Below are 16,643 nucleotides of genomic sequence, written 5' to 3' on the forward strand. Positions count from 1 at the left end.
GGGAGCAATAGCCGGCGCGTAGCTAGCGAGAGAATACGAAAATCTAGCGATGGCTTTTGTAGGATAGATATAGAATTGCCTGTTGCATACAATGACATCGATAGGGGCAGCTGACTCACCATGTACAACGTGTTGGAACTAAATGATCCAAATTGGAACTTCAGCATATGATTTCAGAAGGCTGTGTTCTCCCGGCGATAATGAAACAGCTTGATTTGGTTGTTCCTCTGCTGAGTCAAAGAGGCTCTGGAATCCCAAGATATACTTCTGATACCAGTACGGAAAATACAGGTGCAATAACGATAGTCTGAGTTAGTTATTATCCTATGAGCAATTGAACAGGAGGGTGAGCAGGTTACGAAGGTTCGCTGGAGCCACATTGCTCCGCTGTGTATTCAGGAGGTGGTTTGGGTTTCCAGCTCCAGTACGGGCGTTCTTTGCCGAAGAGCGCTGCATCCTGCAGTGTTTCTGGCAATCGCTGAAGCGCAGATTCCGGCAAAAATGAGACAGCGAGCGCTGTTGCCAAGTTGAGAGCAGTGAGAACGGCGAATGGTTGGCGCTTGTCCTTCTGCAATGAGAGAGAACGCCGATAATGATTTGACAAAATAAAATAATAAAAATAACACTAAAATGAAGCAGACTCAAATGAAGCTTAGTGAACCAACGATAAATTACATCCACCTGACCAATATGTCTTATATTATTAACGAATGCAGTCGCAACTGCTGTTTTATTCATCTTGAACATAAACAAGTTTCAGGGGTATGTACTCAGTTGCTGAATTACAGAGATTACCCAAATCAGATCTTATTATTTATTTGTAAATAATATTACCATAGCGTATCTAAGGCATTCGCCCGTCCTCAGCCTTCAGGAAGGAGTTGTTTTTCTACTGAATTCTGAAACTGTCCTGTGTGAAATAGTAACAACTTTAACAACAAAGTTATTCGGATCGACTACTAATATTTGCATTACATATCGCACACCATACTCGAGAGATTAATAGCCTATCAAAGAATACATACTAACGCTATAACTAGTGTAGACATACATTTATGATCCGATACATCAGGAGCACCTGCTAAATAAAGTGTAAGTCGACATCTGCAGGTCAGTACAGCAGCGATTCAGTGTGGAAAAGATTCTGAAAGTCCTTGTAAGGTTTCCAGTGATATTATACACTCCTGGAAATGGAAAAAAGAACACATTGACACCGGTGTGTCAGACCCACCATACTTGCTCCGGACACTGCGAGAGGGCTGTACAAGCAATGATCACACGCACGGCACAGCGGACACACCAGGAACCGCGGTGTTGGCCGTCGAATGGCGCTAGCTGCGCAGCATTTGTGCACCGCCGCCGTCAGTGTCAGCCAGTTTTCCGTGGCATACGGAGCTCCATCGCAGTCTTTAACACTGGTAGCATGCCGCGACAGCGTGGACGTGAACCGTATGTGCAGTTGACGGACTTAGAGCGAGGGCGTATAGTGGGCATGCGGGAGGCCGGGTGGACGTACCGCCGAATTGCTCAACACGTGGGGCGTGAGGTCTCCACAGTACATCGATGTTGTCGCCAGTGGTCGGCGGAAGGTGCACGTGCCCGTCGACCTGGGACCGGACCGCAGCGACGCACGGATGCACGCCAAGTCCGTAGGATCCTATGCAGTGCCGTAGGGGACCGCACCGCCACTTCCCAGCAAATTAGGGACACTGTTGCTCCTGGGGTATCGGCGAGGACCATTCGCAACCGTCTCCATGAAGCTGGGCTACGGTCCCGCACACCGTTAGGCCGTCTTCCGCTCACGCCCCAACATCGTGCAGCCCGCCTCCAGTGGTGTCGCGACAGGCGTGAATGGAGGGACGAATGGAGACGTGTCGTCTTCAGCGATGAGAGTCGCTTCTGCCTTGGTGCCAATGATGGTCGTATGCGTGTTTGGCGCCGTGCAGGTGAGCGCCACAATCAGGACTGCATACGACCGAGGCACACAGGGCCAACACCCGGCATCATGGTGTGGGGAGCGATCTCCTACACTGGCCGTACACCTCTGGTGATCGTCGAGGGGACACTGAATAGTGCACGGTACATCCGAACCGTCATCGAAACCATCGTTCTACCGTTCCTAGACCGGCAAGGGAACTTGCTGTTCCAACAGGACAATGCACGTCCGCATGTATCCCGTGCCACCCAACGTGCTCTAGAAGGTGTAAGTCAACTACCCTGGCCAGCAAGATCTCAGGATCTGTCCCCCATTGAGCATGTTTGGGACTGGATGAAGCGTCGTCTCACGCGGTCTGCACGTCCAGCACGAACGCTGGTCCAACTGAGGCGCCAGGTGGAAATGGCATGGCAAGCCGTTCCACAGGACTACATCCAGCATCTCTACGATCGTCTCCATGGGAGAATAGCAGCCTGCATTGCTGCGAAAGGTGGAAATACACTGTACTAGTGCCGACATTGTGCATGCTCTGTTGCCTGTGTCTATGTGCCTGTGGTTCTGTCAGTGTGATCATGTGATGTATCTGACCCCAGGAATGTGTCAATAAAGTTTCCCCTTCCTGGGACAATGAATTCACGGTGTTCTTATTTCAATTTCCAGGAGTGTAGATCCAGATACCTATGCAAATGTTGCGCAATTTCCGTAAAGTATGGGCCGGTGGTTTGAAAGCCGCGGAATTGACGCCCTTTGACTTACCATATGTGCTTCATCGGTTTATCAGGTGAATCTGGTGACCGAGACATCAATGCGAGTTCACTATCATGCTCCTCAAATGGCTTTGTGACATGGACAGTTATCCAGCTGGAAGATTCCATCTCCACTAGGAAGACATCAAGCACATCATGATCAATAGTGTTGATGTAGTCTACAGTAGCCGTAGTGTCTTCGATTACTATCAGAGGTTCCATGAAAGCCCAGGTGAATGACCTCCATTGCTCATTACTGCCCCAACCAAACAGCGTCCGTGATGCTGTGCATGTTTTGAGCATCTGTTCTCCTAAACGATGGCCAATCTAGATGCGGCCCTTAATGTAGTGCAATACGAAACATGATTCACCCAACAGGGTGACATATTTCCTTGATCCACCGTCCAGTCTCGATGAACCTGTGACCACTCTTAGTCGCAATTGTTGATGTCATTGGCTCAACATGGGAATACCTAAGGACTGTCTGTTGCGGTGGCCCGTGTTCAGCAGCATGTGCTGAAAATTTCGAAATACTTGTGCCTGCCCTATATTCCGTCGTGAAATGTGCTACAGGCCGCCGCAAATCCTGCTTTACCGAGGGAGCGAGTCTCAGTGGACGTCAAACACCTTGTCGCCTATTTGTGGTTCACCATTCTTCAGTCACCCTGTGCAGATGCTCGCGACAGACGCATGCAGGCAGCTTCACTGTCACTCAGATGCTCGTTCCCAGACACCAGGCCATAACAATCTCCTCTTTGCCAAAACCACTCATGTCAATGGATGTCCCCAGTTGTGGCCCATAACATCAGTAGGGTGATTCCCCATTCCGCTATCCTCCACTTGTATACTTTCCTTCCCACGTTACATGCCCGCAGTACGTCCAGTCTGCCTGTGGGTAGTGGTTATAATGGTTTGGGTCATCAGTGCATGCCGATAATGCCTTCTTTGGTCATGATATCCAAGGATAACAATGATATAGCGTTCGTCAAAACGGTTTATCGCCTATGGCAGAGACATCTTTCGTGATGAAAAACCAATGGGACCAGTACGATGTTATAGGGCCTTTTAGTGGGGATTCCATGAAAGCTGCAGTCGCAATAGAAGGGACGACGATAGCTGTTGTCTACGTGTACTTTACTGCGGACCATTTGCATCTCTTCACACTTGAAGTCTTTCTCAACAGCAATGCCATCTTTCAACAGGATATGTCTGTGTCAGAATGACATAATCTTACTACAGTGATTTGATAAGGATCACAGTGAACTCATGTTGATTTGTTGGTTACCAAATTCGCCAGTTTTGAACCAGGTTGAACACATACAGGACACTAAAGGTGCAAGATCGATACCTAGCAACCACTGACTCATAATCTACGTGAATGGTATTACCTACTCTTAGACCTCCTGTGTCATATATCTCCGGAAAACTACCAAGGACTTGTGGAATGTATGCCATACAAAGTTTCTGCTGTATTGCGTTCCTTGGGTAGACCAATACGTTACTGAGCAAGTTGTCACCCATATATTATTTAAATCAACAGTTAGGCAATTTCATTCCTAAAAGAGGAGTAATTAGATTTATTACGCATTGCCTGACATAAAAAAAAGTGCAGCGCCCAGAAGGAAAGGAGGAAACGTAATGAAACTTCACTGGCTGAGAGGGTACGTAATATTATTTCACTGATTACAAATTCGATTCAGATTTGCAAAGAACTTTTCAGCATAAGCCCTCTTACCACTGTGATATTGGACCCACTCTGGTCTGGATCCATGACAGGATTCGGTTTGAAAGGGTATCATAAAGTCGTTGTATCTGTTGCTGAGGCAGGCTGGCCCACAACTGTTGTAACAGATCCTGAGTACCCTAGATGCTGATAAGAGGACGGTGTCGACATCCTAGCTGGACTCAAATATGTTCTAATGGGGACAGGTCTGATGGGGATATTCTTGGCCACAAGAGTACCTCGTCACTATGTAGAGAGGTCTTAAATACAGGGTGGCGCATGAAATGTGTTACCATTTTGTTTTTGAATATAAACTTTATTGTCAATACAATCTGAAAGGAACATATACTACAATGAAGAGTCGTCCATGGAGATTTGTTCTAACTCAGCACATGCTCAATATGTCCACTATTTCGTTTCCTAACTTCCTTCAAACGAACACTGAAGTTAGTGATTACCCTACGGCACATGTCGTCCGTAATTTCACTGCAAGCTTGAAGAATAAGTCTTCTGAACTGCATTAAATCACGTGGACGTTTCGGGAAAATTTTTTTCCTTTAGGTACCCCAAAGAAAAAAGTCACATGGATTGAGGTCTGGACCATTAGGGGGGGGGGGGGGGCAATTTTGCCCGTCATTGAACCGTCATTGAAGCGACCTGGAAACCTGAGTGAAATGATCCGCACGTCGAAATGCTCGTGTAAAAACTCCAACACAGTGTTTGCAGTATGTGGCCTTGCTCCATCTTGCATGAACCACCACGTGTTGGAGGGCAAGGCAGTAGCAAGATGCTGTGGAACGAAGCTATTCCGGAGCATGGTCAAATACCGCTCGCTGTTCACAGTTTCTTCAAAGAAAAAGTTCCAATAAGTCCGTGACTGGAAATTGCTGCCCACGCTGTAATACTCGGAGCATAATGTTGCCGTTCATGAAACACTTGTGTGTTTTCAGTGGCCCAAAAGCGTACATTTTGTTTGTTAACCACACCGTCTAAATGAAAATGCGCCTCGTCTGAAAACCAATCGTTGTTGAGAGTTTCTTCCCTATCCTTCGCCCACTGAGAAAACAGTAGTCACTGCTGCTTGTATTATTCAGTGAGCTTCTGTGCACAGGTCATCTTGTATGGGTACATATGGAGGTCACTTTTAAGAATGCGTTGTACGGAGCGCCTGGATATTCCCAGTTGCAATGCTGCCTTTCTACACGATTTCCCGGGACTTCTCTGCACAGTAACTCGTACCGCTTCAATATTCTTTGGCGAACAAACAGTCTTAGGCCGAGGTCGCTTCGCTTCCAATACTGTCCCTTTTTGTACAAATTTATCGTACAACCTGTGGATGGTCTTCTTGCAAGGGACCCATTGTGTGTTAAACTGTTGTCGGAAACGCCTCTGAGTCAAACAAGGCTTTTCGTTTCATGAAAAAGTAACACAATTGCCGATCGTTTTTGTGTCGTCAGTCTTCCGTTGTCAGCCATTGCTGCTTACTAGTCTCCTAGCGGCAGTATCGTGAAATACGCGTCATTTCGTAACTCATTTGTTTCTCCAAGCTCTGCTGGTACTGCTGTAGAGGTCCCAGCGGGATATCTAATGTGCGTCGTCAATTGTGAAAGAAACAATTGGTAACACATTTCGGGCGCCACCCTGTACAAGTACCATGTGCGTGAACGAGCACTGTCATGTCGGAAATTGTATCACGATACTGTCGCATGAGAAGTAACACATTAGGACATCGTGATGTACCTGTATCATTGTGCCATCAGAGTTCCCTCAGTCACTACCAGCTGTAACCTGAAGCCGTACTTAATGGTCCCCATGCCACGACACCAGGAGAAATACCACTCTGCCTTTCCAAAACATTGGAAGAATGGGACCTCTCCACAGGTTGCCAACATATTGCTGACGACAGTCATCCAGGGTAGTGCAGAACTGCAATTCATCGCTGAACACAGTGGGATGCCATTTATCCATGCTTCCCAGTCAGGCACTACACCAAACAGAGCTGTTTCTGTTGTAGCGTTAACGCATGGGACAGTAATGTTCCCATCGGGCTGCTTCTAGTCTCTGACGAATGGTGCGAAATGACAAAGTGCGTTGCAGGCAGACAATCATTTATTCTCGGATGGCAGGCTTAGAAGTGAAGGGGTTACAATTTGCTTGGCGCACGATACGGCGGTCCTCCCTTGTGGAGGCCAGACGTGTTTAGCCGGAGCCCTGTCTGCAGCTCGTGGTTTAGTGTCTAGCGTTGCTGCCTGTGGATCACGGGATACCTCTGGATCACGGGGTACCGGTTTCGATTCTCGGGTGGCTTGGGGATTTTCTCTGCCCGCGTACTGGGTATTTGTGTTGTCCTCGTCAGTTCATCATCATCATCATCATCATAATTGGTGACAGTGGCTAGATTGAATTGTGTAAAGAACTGGACTTTGTAAAAAGTGGGACTTTGTACGGGCGCTGATGACGGCGCAATTGAGCGCCGCACAAACCTAACATCATAATCATCATCGTAACCGGAGCTTTGACAACAGGTGTGCCTCTCCCCTTTCCCCCTTCTCTCGCGGTCGCACATCGGGTGCTGTCGCATTCGAATGACCCAAATATCAGGATAATGCCCGATTCGAGTGGCTGGGCAGATGGATCGCTTTCGAACTCTGTCAGGTGCTGTCACACACGAGTACCGGGCATCTCCGTGTGCTTCACAGTGGTAGCATCGGACTCTGTTCACGCTCCTTGCATACCATACAAAGCCTGGTGCAACATTAAACTCGAGAAACCGTAATTCACTTTGGTGGTCATTCCACCTGTCAGAGGGTTGTAGCTCTAATTATTTACATACCCCCCAATGGTGTGTACATATACAAAGTTGCATTGACATCCGACCATGTTTTCTGAGTGGTGCGCTTCATTTCTTTTGCCAGGCAGTGCTTTTCTCACAATTCTCTATGTTTTCAAGTATAATGAAGTAGAAGACGAGACAGCCATGCAATTTATCATATTTTTCTGTTATCTCCAAAATCTATCAGAATGAAACAACACAAGTACGAAAATAAAACTTTTTAGATTCGCTTTGAAATGAGTATGACATTACTTAGCTCTTTACATTTAAAAAAATGCAATGAAGCCATGCCGAGAAGGAGAATAAATTACCGGGCAATAGGAAGGATTGATGGGAGAAGGAAGCTGGTAAACTTAAACAAATTAAGAAAGGAAACACATAAAAATAAAACACAGGCAAAAGCAATAAAAGCTGCCGCTAAGGCACGCCTGTTCAGTAGAACGAGGATCGTTCAGTAAGCAAAGCCGCACATTTTTTTAAAAAAAGCCGTTAATATACATAGAAAAACGTCCTTATTGGTGCTTCATGTCGGCCGGGGTGGCCCAGCGGTTCTAGGCGCCTCGGGCATGGATGTGTGTGATGTCCTTAGGTTAGTTAGGTTTAAGCAGTTCTAAGTTCTAGGGGACTGATGACCTCAGAAATTAAGTCCCATAGTGCTCAGAGCCATTTGAACTACACATTTGAACTACTACCATAGGTCCCATGAAATCTCCTGTGAATGACCCCCATATACTACTACCACCACTTGCCATGGATGACGGCATATCCAGACACGACCACCGACCTGCTGAACAGGAAACAGGTGACATGCTTTGACTGATTCACAGTCCAATCTCGGTGGTCCCATGCCCACCACTATAATAACTGTCGTGTTGTTGAGTCATCATGGGGGCACATAGGAATGATCTGCTGCGGAGCACAATAATACGCACCGTACGACGCGCTTCAAAACACATGTGTCTGCACGAGCATCGTACTTTGTCATCAGATCTCATACAGATCGCAAATGCTGGGATGGTTCCTTTGAAAGGGCACGGCCGATGTCCTTTCCCGTCCTTCCCTAATCCCATGAGACCGATGACCTCGCTGTTTGGTCTCTTCCCCCAAACAACCCAACCCAACCCTCATACACATCGCCGCCTATCCTGCTTCACACAGCGCGCAACCCTCCGACCTCCATGTTCTGTGACGAGCCGTGTGAGTCAAACATCTTGTACTCTACTCATGGTTTCAACGACCTTTAACCATTGTCCATAGATTCTCAGGACAGCAGAACATGAAAAACCAACCAGTTTTGCTGTTTATGAGATCATTTCCAAGCGACGAGACAAAACAGTGTGATCTTTGTCAAGGCCGATTATTTTAGCAGATTTCCACACTTGCACACCATATCGTTGGTAGAACGATACTACATTCGTCTTTGCTCCTTTTACATACGAGGGTCACTCCAAAAGAAACGCACATTATTTTTTTAAAATCCATCTTTTATTCTACATCTTTTATTCTCAACTGCCTTACGCCATCTTGGAACCAGCGCCTGTACACTCGCACGGTAAAATTCTGGACCAACCTGTTGCAGCCACTGTTTGGCAGCGTGCACAAGGGAGTCGTCATCTACAAACCTTGTTCCGCGAAGAGAGTCTTTCAGTTTCCCAAAGAGATGATAGTCACATGGAGCCAGGTCAGGACTGTAAGGCGGGAGTTTCAGTGTTGCCCATCCGAGTTTTGTGATCGCTTCCATGGTTTTTTGACTGACATGTGACCGTGCATTGTCGTGCAACAGCAAAACATCCTACTTTTGCCGATGTGGTCGAACACGACTCAGTAGAGCATGAAGTTTCTTCAGTCTCGTCACATACGCATCAGAATTTATGGTGGTTCCACTTGGCATGATGTCCACAAGCAAGAGTCCTTCGGAATCGAAAAACACTGTAGCCATAACTTTTCCAGCAGAAGGTGTGGTTTTGAATTTTTTTTCTTTGGTGAATTTGCATGATGCCACTCCACTGATTGCCTCTTCGTCTCTAGTGAAAAATGATGGAGCCATGTTTCATCACCTGTCACAATTCTTCCAAGAAATTCATCTCCACCATTCTCGTACTATTCCAAAAGTTCGTTGCATACCGTTTTTCTTGTTTCTTTGTAAGCCACTGTCAACATCCTGGGAACCCACCTGGCACAAACCTTTTTTAACGTCAACACTTTCAGTACTCTGTAAACACTTCCTTCCCCTATCCCAATGTAGCGTGACAATTCGTTCACTCTGATGCATCTGTCAGCAGTCACCAATTCGATAACTCTCTGCACATTACCGAGCGAGGTGGCGCAGTGGTTAGCACACTGGACTCGCATTCGGGAGGAAAGTGGTTCAATCCCGGGTCCAGCCATCTTGATTTAGATTTTCCGTCATTTCCCTAAATCGCTCCAGGCAAATGCCGGGATGGTTCCTTTGAAAGGGCAAGGCCGACTTCATTCCCCTTCCTTCCCTAATCCAATGAGACCGATGACCTCATAGTTTGGTCTCTTCCCCAAAACAACCCAACCTCCCTGCACATTGTCTGGAGTGTGTGCAGAACGAAGCCTACCGCTGCGAGGACAATCCTCAGTATTGCCGTGCCCTCTTTCATCACGCAACCTGCTTGCCCACCGACTAGCTGTACTGCGATCGACAGCAGCATCTCCATACACCCTTTTCAACCTCTTGTGGATGTTTCCCACTGTCTCGTTTTCACAGCACAGGAATTCTATGACAGCACGTTGCTTCTGACGAACGTCAAGTGTAGCAGCCATCTTGAAGACATGCTGTGACGGCACCACTCACGGGAACAGGTTGAACTAAGTTTTAAAACAAGCGGGAAGGACGTATCTACACACTGTAAAACTTTCACACATGCAGAATGAAAACTGAATTTTTACAAAAATAATGTGCATGTCTTTTGGAGTGACCCTCGTTTCACGTGCCCATAGTGCCATTAGCTGGCATTAAATCTCGCGGTGAACAGTGCTCATAGTAATTTGGATCAGCGGTGTAAGTACTCAACACATGTCGAGCAAGCCATCAACTTTACTCACTATAGACCTACTTACAAAAAAATAAAAATAAAAAAATACACTTCCACACATACTAGCCTTTCGTAATTTTCCAGAATTAAACTAAAAGCAATTCTCATCTGCGGTTCTGATAAAGGTTTTATGAGGTTTCTGAGCCAGAACTGGAAAACCCCTTGTTCCAAAATTTGGATCCTTCAGACACCATTTCCAGTTGGCCTTATGTTTGGCTGAAAAGTTGCTGACTACTTCTCGAGTGCACCGCTGTACTTAGACTTAGAGAATGAAAAATATTTAAAGAAAAGTATTTACCTTAAAGCATAAAACTTTTTCTACGACAGCTCAACCAACTGTCAAGAGCAAAGAATGAAAGATGTGAAAAAAAGACACTGAGGTCCACATGTACACAGGACCCAGACTGAATGTTCAAATTTAAAAGAACGCAAAATCTCCAAGACTGGCAAATTTTATAGAATTTCGAAACATACTGCATACTTCAATGCGAGATGCTTTTAATAATTTCCATAACGAAACTCTGTCTCGAAATGTGGAAGAAAACCCAAAGAGATTCTGGTCATACATAAAGCACACCAGTGGTAAGACGCAATCAATACCTCCACTGCGCGATAACAACGGTGAAGTCACTGATGACAGTGCCACTAAATTAGAGTTATTAAACACGGTTTTCCGAAACTCCACCACCAAAGAAGACGAAGTAAATATTCCTGAATTCCAATCAAGAACAATTGTCACAGTGAGAAACACAGAAGTAGCTATACTCGGTGCCGCAAAGTAGCTTAAATCACTTAATAAAGGCAAGGCTTCTGGTCCCGATTGTATACCAGTCAGGTTCCTCTCAGGATATGCTGATACAATAGCTCCTTATTTAACAATTATTTACAATCGCTAGCCGAGAGAAAGATCCGAACCTAAAGACTGGAAAATTGTTCAAGTCACACCAAAACTCAAAAATGGAACCCGTTGAATTACAGGCCCATATCACTAACGTCGATTTGCAGTAGGGTTTTGGAACGTATACTGTATTCAAACATTTAGTTTTACCTCGAAGAAAACGATTTATTGACACATAGTCAGCATGGATTAATAAAATATCGTTTTTGCAAAACACAAAGTTCTTTATATTCATGAAGTAATGAGTGCTATCGACAGGGGATGTCACATTGATTCCATATTTTTAGATTTCCAGAAGGCTTTCGACACCGTTCCTCACAAGTGTCTTCTAACCAAACTGTGTGCCTATGGAATATCGCCTCAGTCGTGCGACTGGATTCGTGATTTCCTGTCAGAAAGATCACAGTTCGTAGTAACAGACCGAAAGTCATCGAGTAAAACAGAAGCAATATCCGGCGTTCCCCAAGAAGATGTTGTAGGACCTCTATTGTTCCTTATCTATATTAATGATATAGGAGACAATCTTAGTAGCCGCCTTAGATTGTTTGCAGATGACGTTGTCATTTACCGTCTTATAAGCCATCAGATGACCAAACCAAATTGCAAAATGATTTCGATAAGATATCTGTATGGTTCGAAAAGTGGCAATTGACCCTGAATAAGGAGAAGTGTGAAGTTATACACATGCGTACTAAAGGAAATGCGCTAAATTTCGATTACGCGATAAGTCAGACAAATCTGAGGGCTGTAAATTCAACTAAGTACGTAGTGATTACAATTACAAATAACCCAAAGTGGGACGATCACATAGGTAACGTTGGGGGCAGAGCAAACCAAAGACTGCGATTCATTGGCAGAACACTTAGAAGGTGCAACAGGTCTACTAAAGAGACTGCTTACACCATGCTTGTCCACCCTATTCTGGAGTATTGCTGAGCAGTGTGGGATCCGCATCAGGTAGGACTGACGGGTGACATCGAAAAAGTACAAAGAAGGACCGCTCGCTTTGTATTATCGCGAAATATGGAAGATAGTGCCACAGACATGATACGCGAATTCGAGTGGCAATCATTAAAACAAAGGTATTTTTCGTTGCGGGACCTTCTCATGAAATCTCAATCACCAGTTTTCTACTCCGATTGCGAAAACATTCTGTTGGCACGCACCTACATAGGGAAAAATGATCATCACGATAAAATAAGAGAAATCAGGGCTCGCACAGAAAAATTTAAATGGTCGTTTCTCCTGCTCGTCGTTCGAGAGTGGAACGGTAGAGAGACAGCATGAAGGTGGTTCATTGAATCCTCTTTCAGGCACGTTATTATGAACAGCAGAGTAATCACGTAGATGTAGATGTTCAGCATCCAATATACGATAGTTAAAATTCAAAATATGAAGCACACACATCCGTACAAACACACAAAATGTTTCTTTTCTTTAGTAGACTTTCTCCAGTATTTATGGTCGAGTCAGTATAAAAATATCCCTGACAACAAGCAACACCGTTGTCAACCTTCAGCTGCGTAGCGCTCTTGGCTGCAGGCAAAAACAATAGTCGTCAGTACAGTTACGTTGCCATAGAGACGTTTCCAAAATGTGGCTGAGATAGGTGCGCGAAGCTGCCGCTGTCAGCCCACTGCAAATGCCAAGGCTCTTCTTGTGCCGGCTCGAGTGCGGATTGACACCGGCCAGAGAGAGAAACGTGTCGCGCGATCTCGCAGGCAACACAGAGAGCCAAGATTTTGCGTTTCACCTAACAACAAGTGCCCTTTCTAGACCTCGTCCTGACAGCAGAATTATTTCATCCAACAGCTTATCACTAGAACTGAAAAGACAACCGACGCAGATATGGATCTTGTAAGACTGTACACCACTCTAGTGCCAAATGGAGACCTTTAAGTTACAACAGAGGGGCCTTAGCTTTAACTTTTGTCTGTCACAAAAAGTCGGGTTTGCTGGAAATTTATGAACACTCCAATGCTGTCGGTGTGGAATCCTACAGTGCTTGTCAGACGTCTTCACGAGGTCGAAATTTACCACACGTGTATTTACGCGTATCCTTGAAGATAATGAAATAGCTGACACAACTACTTGTTTTATCGGCACTTCACACGAAATTTGTCATTTTAAATTTATCTTTTCTGCGCAGTTTATGCAAATACTTGTAATTAAATTTTGCTGATAACAACTGTGACAACGTTAGTGTGGAATGCACTGCATTTTTAAGTGACAGCTCTATGAAACTTCAGCTTGTTCATTGCTTTGAATGAGAACCAGAGCGAGGTGGGGATGTGGTTAGCAAACTGGACTCGCATTCGGGAGGACGACGGTTCATATCCTCGTCTGGCCATCCAGATTTGGGTTTTTCTGTGATTTCCTCAAACAGTTCGAGGCAAATACCGCGATCGTTCCTTCGAAAAAGGTGCGGCCAATTTCGTTCCCCATCTTTTCGTAATTCGCCCTTGTGCTCCTTCTCTAATGACCTCGATGTGGACAGTACGTTAAACTCTAATCTTCCTTCCTTTGATGTATGGGAGAGCGATGGAAAGAGGGGAGGGATGTAACTGAAATGTCGCTTGTGTGGAAAAATGGGAAAGGGTGGGGTGGGGGAGAGGCGAGTGGGGAAATATTCTCGAATCTGCCCTACTGATACTGTGACAATCAAGATTATGTTTTAGCGAGTTCGGTGAGTAAATGGAGAATCAGACTTTTCATTACGTACGTGGTGTAAAGTATCTCTAAGTCCCTGTTTGAATGAGAATAAAGGATGTTAATGATTCGTGCAATTTTAGGCAGAATGAGCACCAAAGAAGGCTGACTTAATCTCTCTGAACATGCACCGCATGTTGCCAATTTCTGTGCCATAGTTCTTCAACTCGATGCCAATTACCGGTGCATAAGTGTGGAAATAAGCGTATGTAAAACGTTGTTATAGAGAGGCAGGTGAAGACGGCATATTAGTTGAGATCTGGAAACTGGGAGGGAAGCGGGCAACTGTAGCCATTTGTGAGGTTAATAAAGACTGCTAGGAGAAAAAAAAGAATACCGGAATACTGGAAACAACTCATAATCCATCCGCTACATAAGAAGGATGACATGATAGACACCAACAATTACCGAGGAATATCTCTACTCCCAGTCACCTACAAAATTGTGTTCAAAGCTCTACTATATAAGATAGATGATCAAGCAGAACCCACAATTGGCGAGTACCAGGCAGGGTTCAGAAAAAAATAGATCGTGCCCATAAAACATTGTTAACTTGAAAACTATCCTCAGGATCAGGACAATGCGGAATCTAAACACAGTCGTTACATTCATTGATTTCAACAAAAAAAAGCTTAGGATTATGTAGGCAGGTAGACAGTATTCCTAACACTGGAAGAAGCAGGTATCGACAAAACCACCACACAATTAGTTGAACGGGCACTCACAGACTACAAAAATTAAATTTCTAGTTGGAGTTTCAGAACCCTTCCCAATTAACCCAGGTGTTCGGCAGGGCGATGGTCTCTCACCGATACCGTTCATACTGGTCTTAGACAAGATCGTGAGAGAGTGGGTTAAAGAACTACAAGAGAAAAACATGGAAGGAATCCATCTAGGACAAGGAAGAGGAAAATCTGAGGTGAAATGTCTCGCTTTTGCTGACAATAATGCAATAAATTCTAAGAACAATACAGATGCAAAGATAAAGATAGAAACACTTCACAAAACTGCAGCTAAAACGGGATTACTAATATCAGATGAAAAAACGAATCAAATTGAATATAAACACAACAGAGAAAAAAGTATGCAAACGCAACACGAAAACATCAAAAGAGTCGATAAGTTCAATCATTTGGAAGAATGGATACAATCAAATGGGTTAGATAACATCACAAGTAAGGAAAGATCGAAGAAAATGGAATTAGCATACCGACTCACCCAAAACCGATATAATAACAGATCAGTAGCATTCCAGCAAAACTTAAACACTACGCAACAGTAATTAAACCGCAAGCACTCGTAAAGCGCTCAATAAAAAAGGTGAACAAGAAGAACTGGAAAAGGAAAAAAGGAAATTACTCAGAAAAATTTTGGGACCACAAAAGAACAGCCGGCCGGGATGGCCGAACGGTTCTAGGCGCTACAGTCTGGAACTGCGCGACCGCTACGGACGCAGGTTCGAATCCTGCCCTTGGCATGGATGTGTGTGATGTCATTAGGTTCGTTAGGTTTAAGTAGTTCTAAATTCTAGGGGATTGACGACCTCAGAAGTTAAGTCCCATAGCGCTCAGAGCCATTCGAACCATTTTGAACCACAAAAGAACAAATAAAACTACTGGACAAAGAGGCGCAATGAAAATCTACATAGAAACACAGAAACAATTACAGACACAATAAGAAAGAGGAGATTAAAATTTTACTGTCATGTACAGAATGAATGTCTATAGGCTAACGAGGAAAATTTTCAAGTTCATTTAAAAAATGGTTAAAATAACTCTAAGTACTATGGGACTTAACATCTGAGGCTATCAGTCCCCTAGACTTAGAACTACGTAAACTCACCTAACGTAAGGACATCACACACATCCATGCCTGAGGCAGGATTCGAACCTGCCGTCCGTAGCAGCCGCGTGGTTCCGGACTGAATAAGTTCATTAAAAAAAAATGCACAAGGAAAGTTTCAGGATACTGACCAATACTGCAAAATTTCCTGTGCAACAGCGACATTCACAACCAAGGAGAGTGATGTCAAACGAAGAAGAAGTTTCGGGAAGGATTATACCTTTGTCTTAGGATCTAAGTGGTCTATGATTGGTCGAATTCTGTAATAAAAAACAAAAGTTGTTACCTTTATTGTTTATCGTTGGCCGATGTCTCACTTTAACGCTTGCTCTTTATAGGGATTTATTTCGTTTGTGTGTGGACTGCTGTCTTGTGCATGAAAATGGCTAGATCAGTGAAATACTTAAAAGTCTGTAAAGATGTGGCGCTCACAGGCGACAACACATTTTTGCAAATAACACAAAGATCATGTACACAGACTGTCTTCAGATATACGTAATATAAGAGTGATCTCTGTCAAGACTTTGCCTACTTATATTTCATGATATGCTACTTGCTATCGTATCTTCAGTCCTATGTTGTCCAGTTAGGGCTGCCATACGGTAATTGAGAGAGCCTCATATATAAGAATTGCCTCCCAGTGATGGGAATGGCAAGCACATATATATCACGCATATATATTTCAACCGAATTCAATCACTATAATCTTTACTTAAACAACATGGATCTTCATTATATTTACTTTAGAAGCTGGCAAATTAAGAGAGATGATTCCTTAAATAACTGAACATATTCCTATTTTCCTTAATATAATTCGTTGGTACAATAGAGTGTTGATTATCTTAATAACGATCACCGTAAACAGCGATTAGCCCAAGAAAGTGTAGTGGCAAA

The 16,643-nt window shown here is 44.4% G+C and overlaps 1 protein-coding gene across 1 annotated transcript in view; it reads right to left on the bottom strand.

Moving 5' to 3' along the window:
* Positions 1 to 355: 355 nt before the first annotated feature.
* Positions 356 to 16,643, bottom strand: part of LOC126355397 (solute carrier family 22 member 7-like) — a 134,603-nt gene continuing 118,315 nt past the window's right edge. Inside the window, exon 7 of the mRNA XM_050005695.1 lies at positions 356 to 568. Coding sequence (XP_049861652.1) covers positions 356 to 568 — 213 coding nt within the window. The remainder of the gene's footprint in view (positions 569 to 16,643) is intronic.

Source organism: Schistocerca gregaria, chromosome 3, assembly GCF_023897955.1.
Source record: "Schistocerca gregaria isolate iqSchGreg1 chromosome 3, iqSchGreg1.2, whole genome shotgun sequence".
Taxonomy (NCBI): Eukaryota; Metazoa; Arthropoda; class Insecta; order Orthoptera; family Acrididae; genus Schistocerca; species Schistocerca gregaria.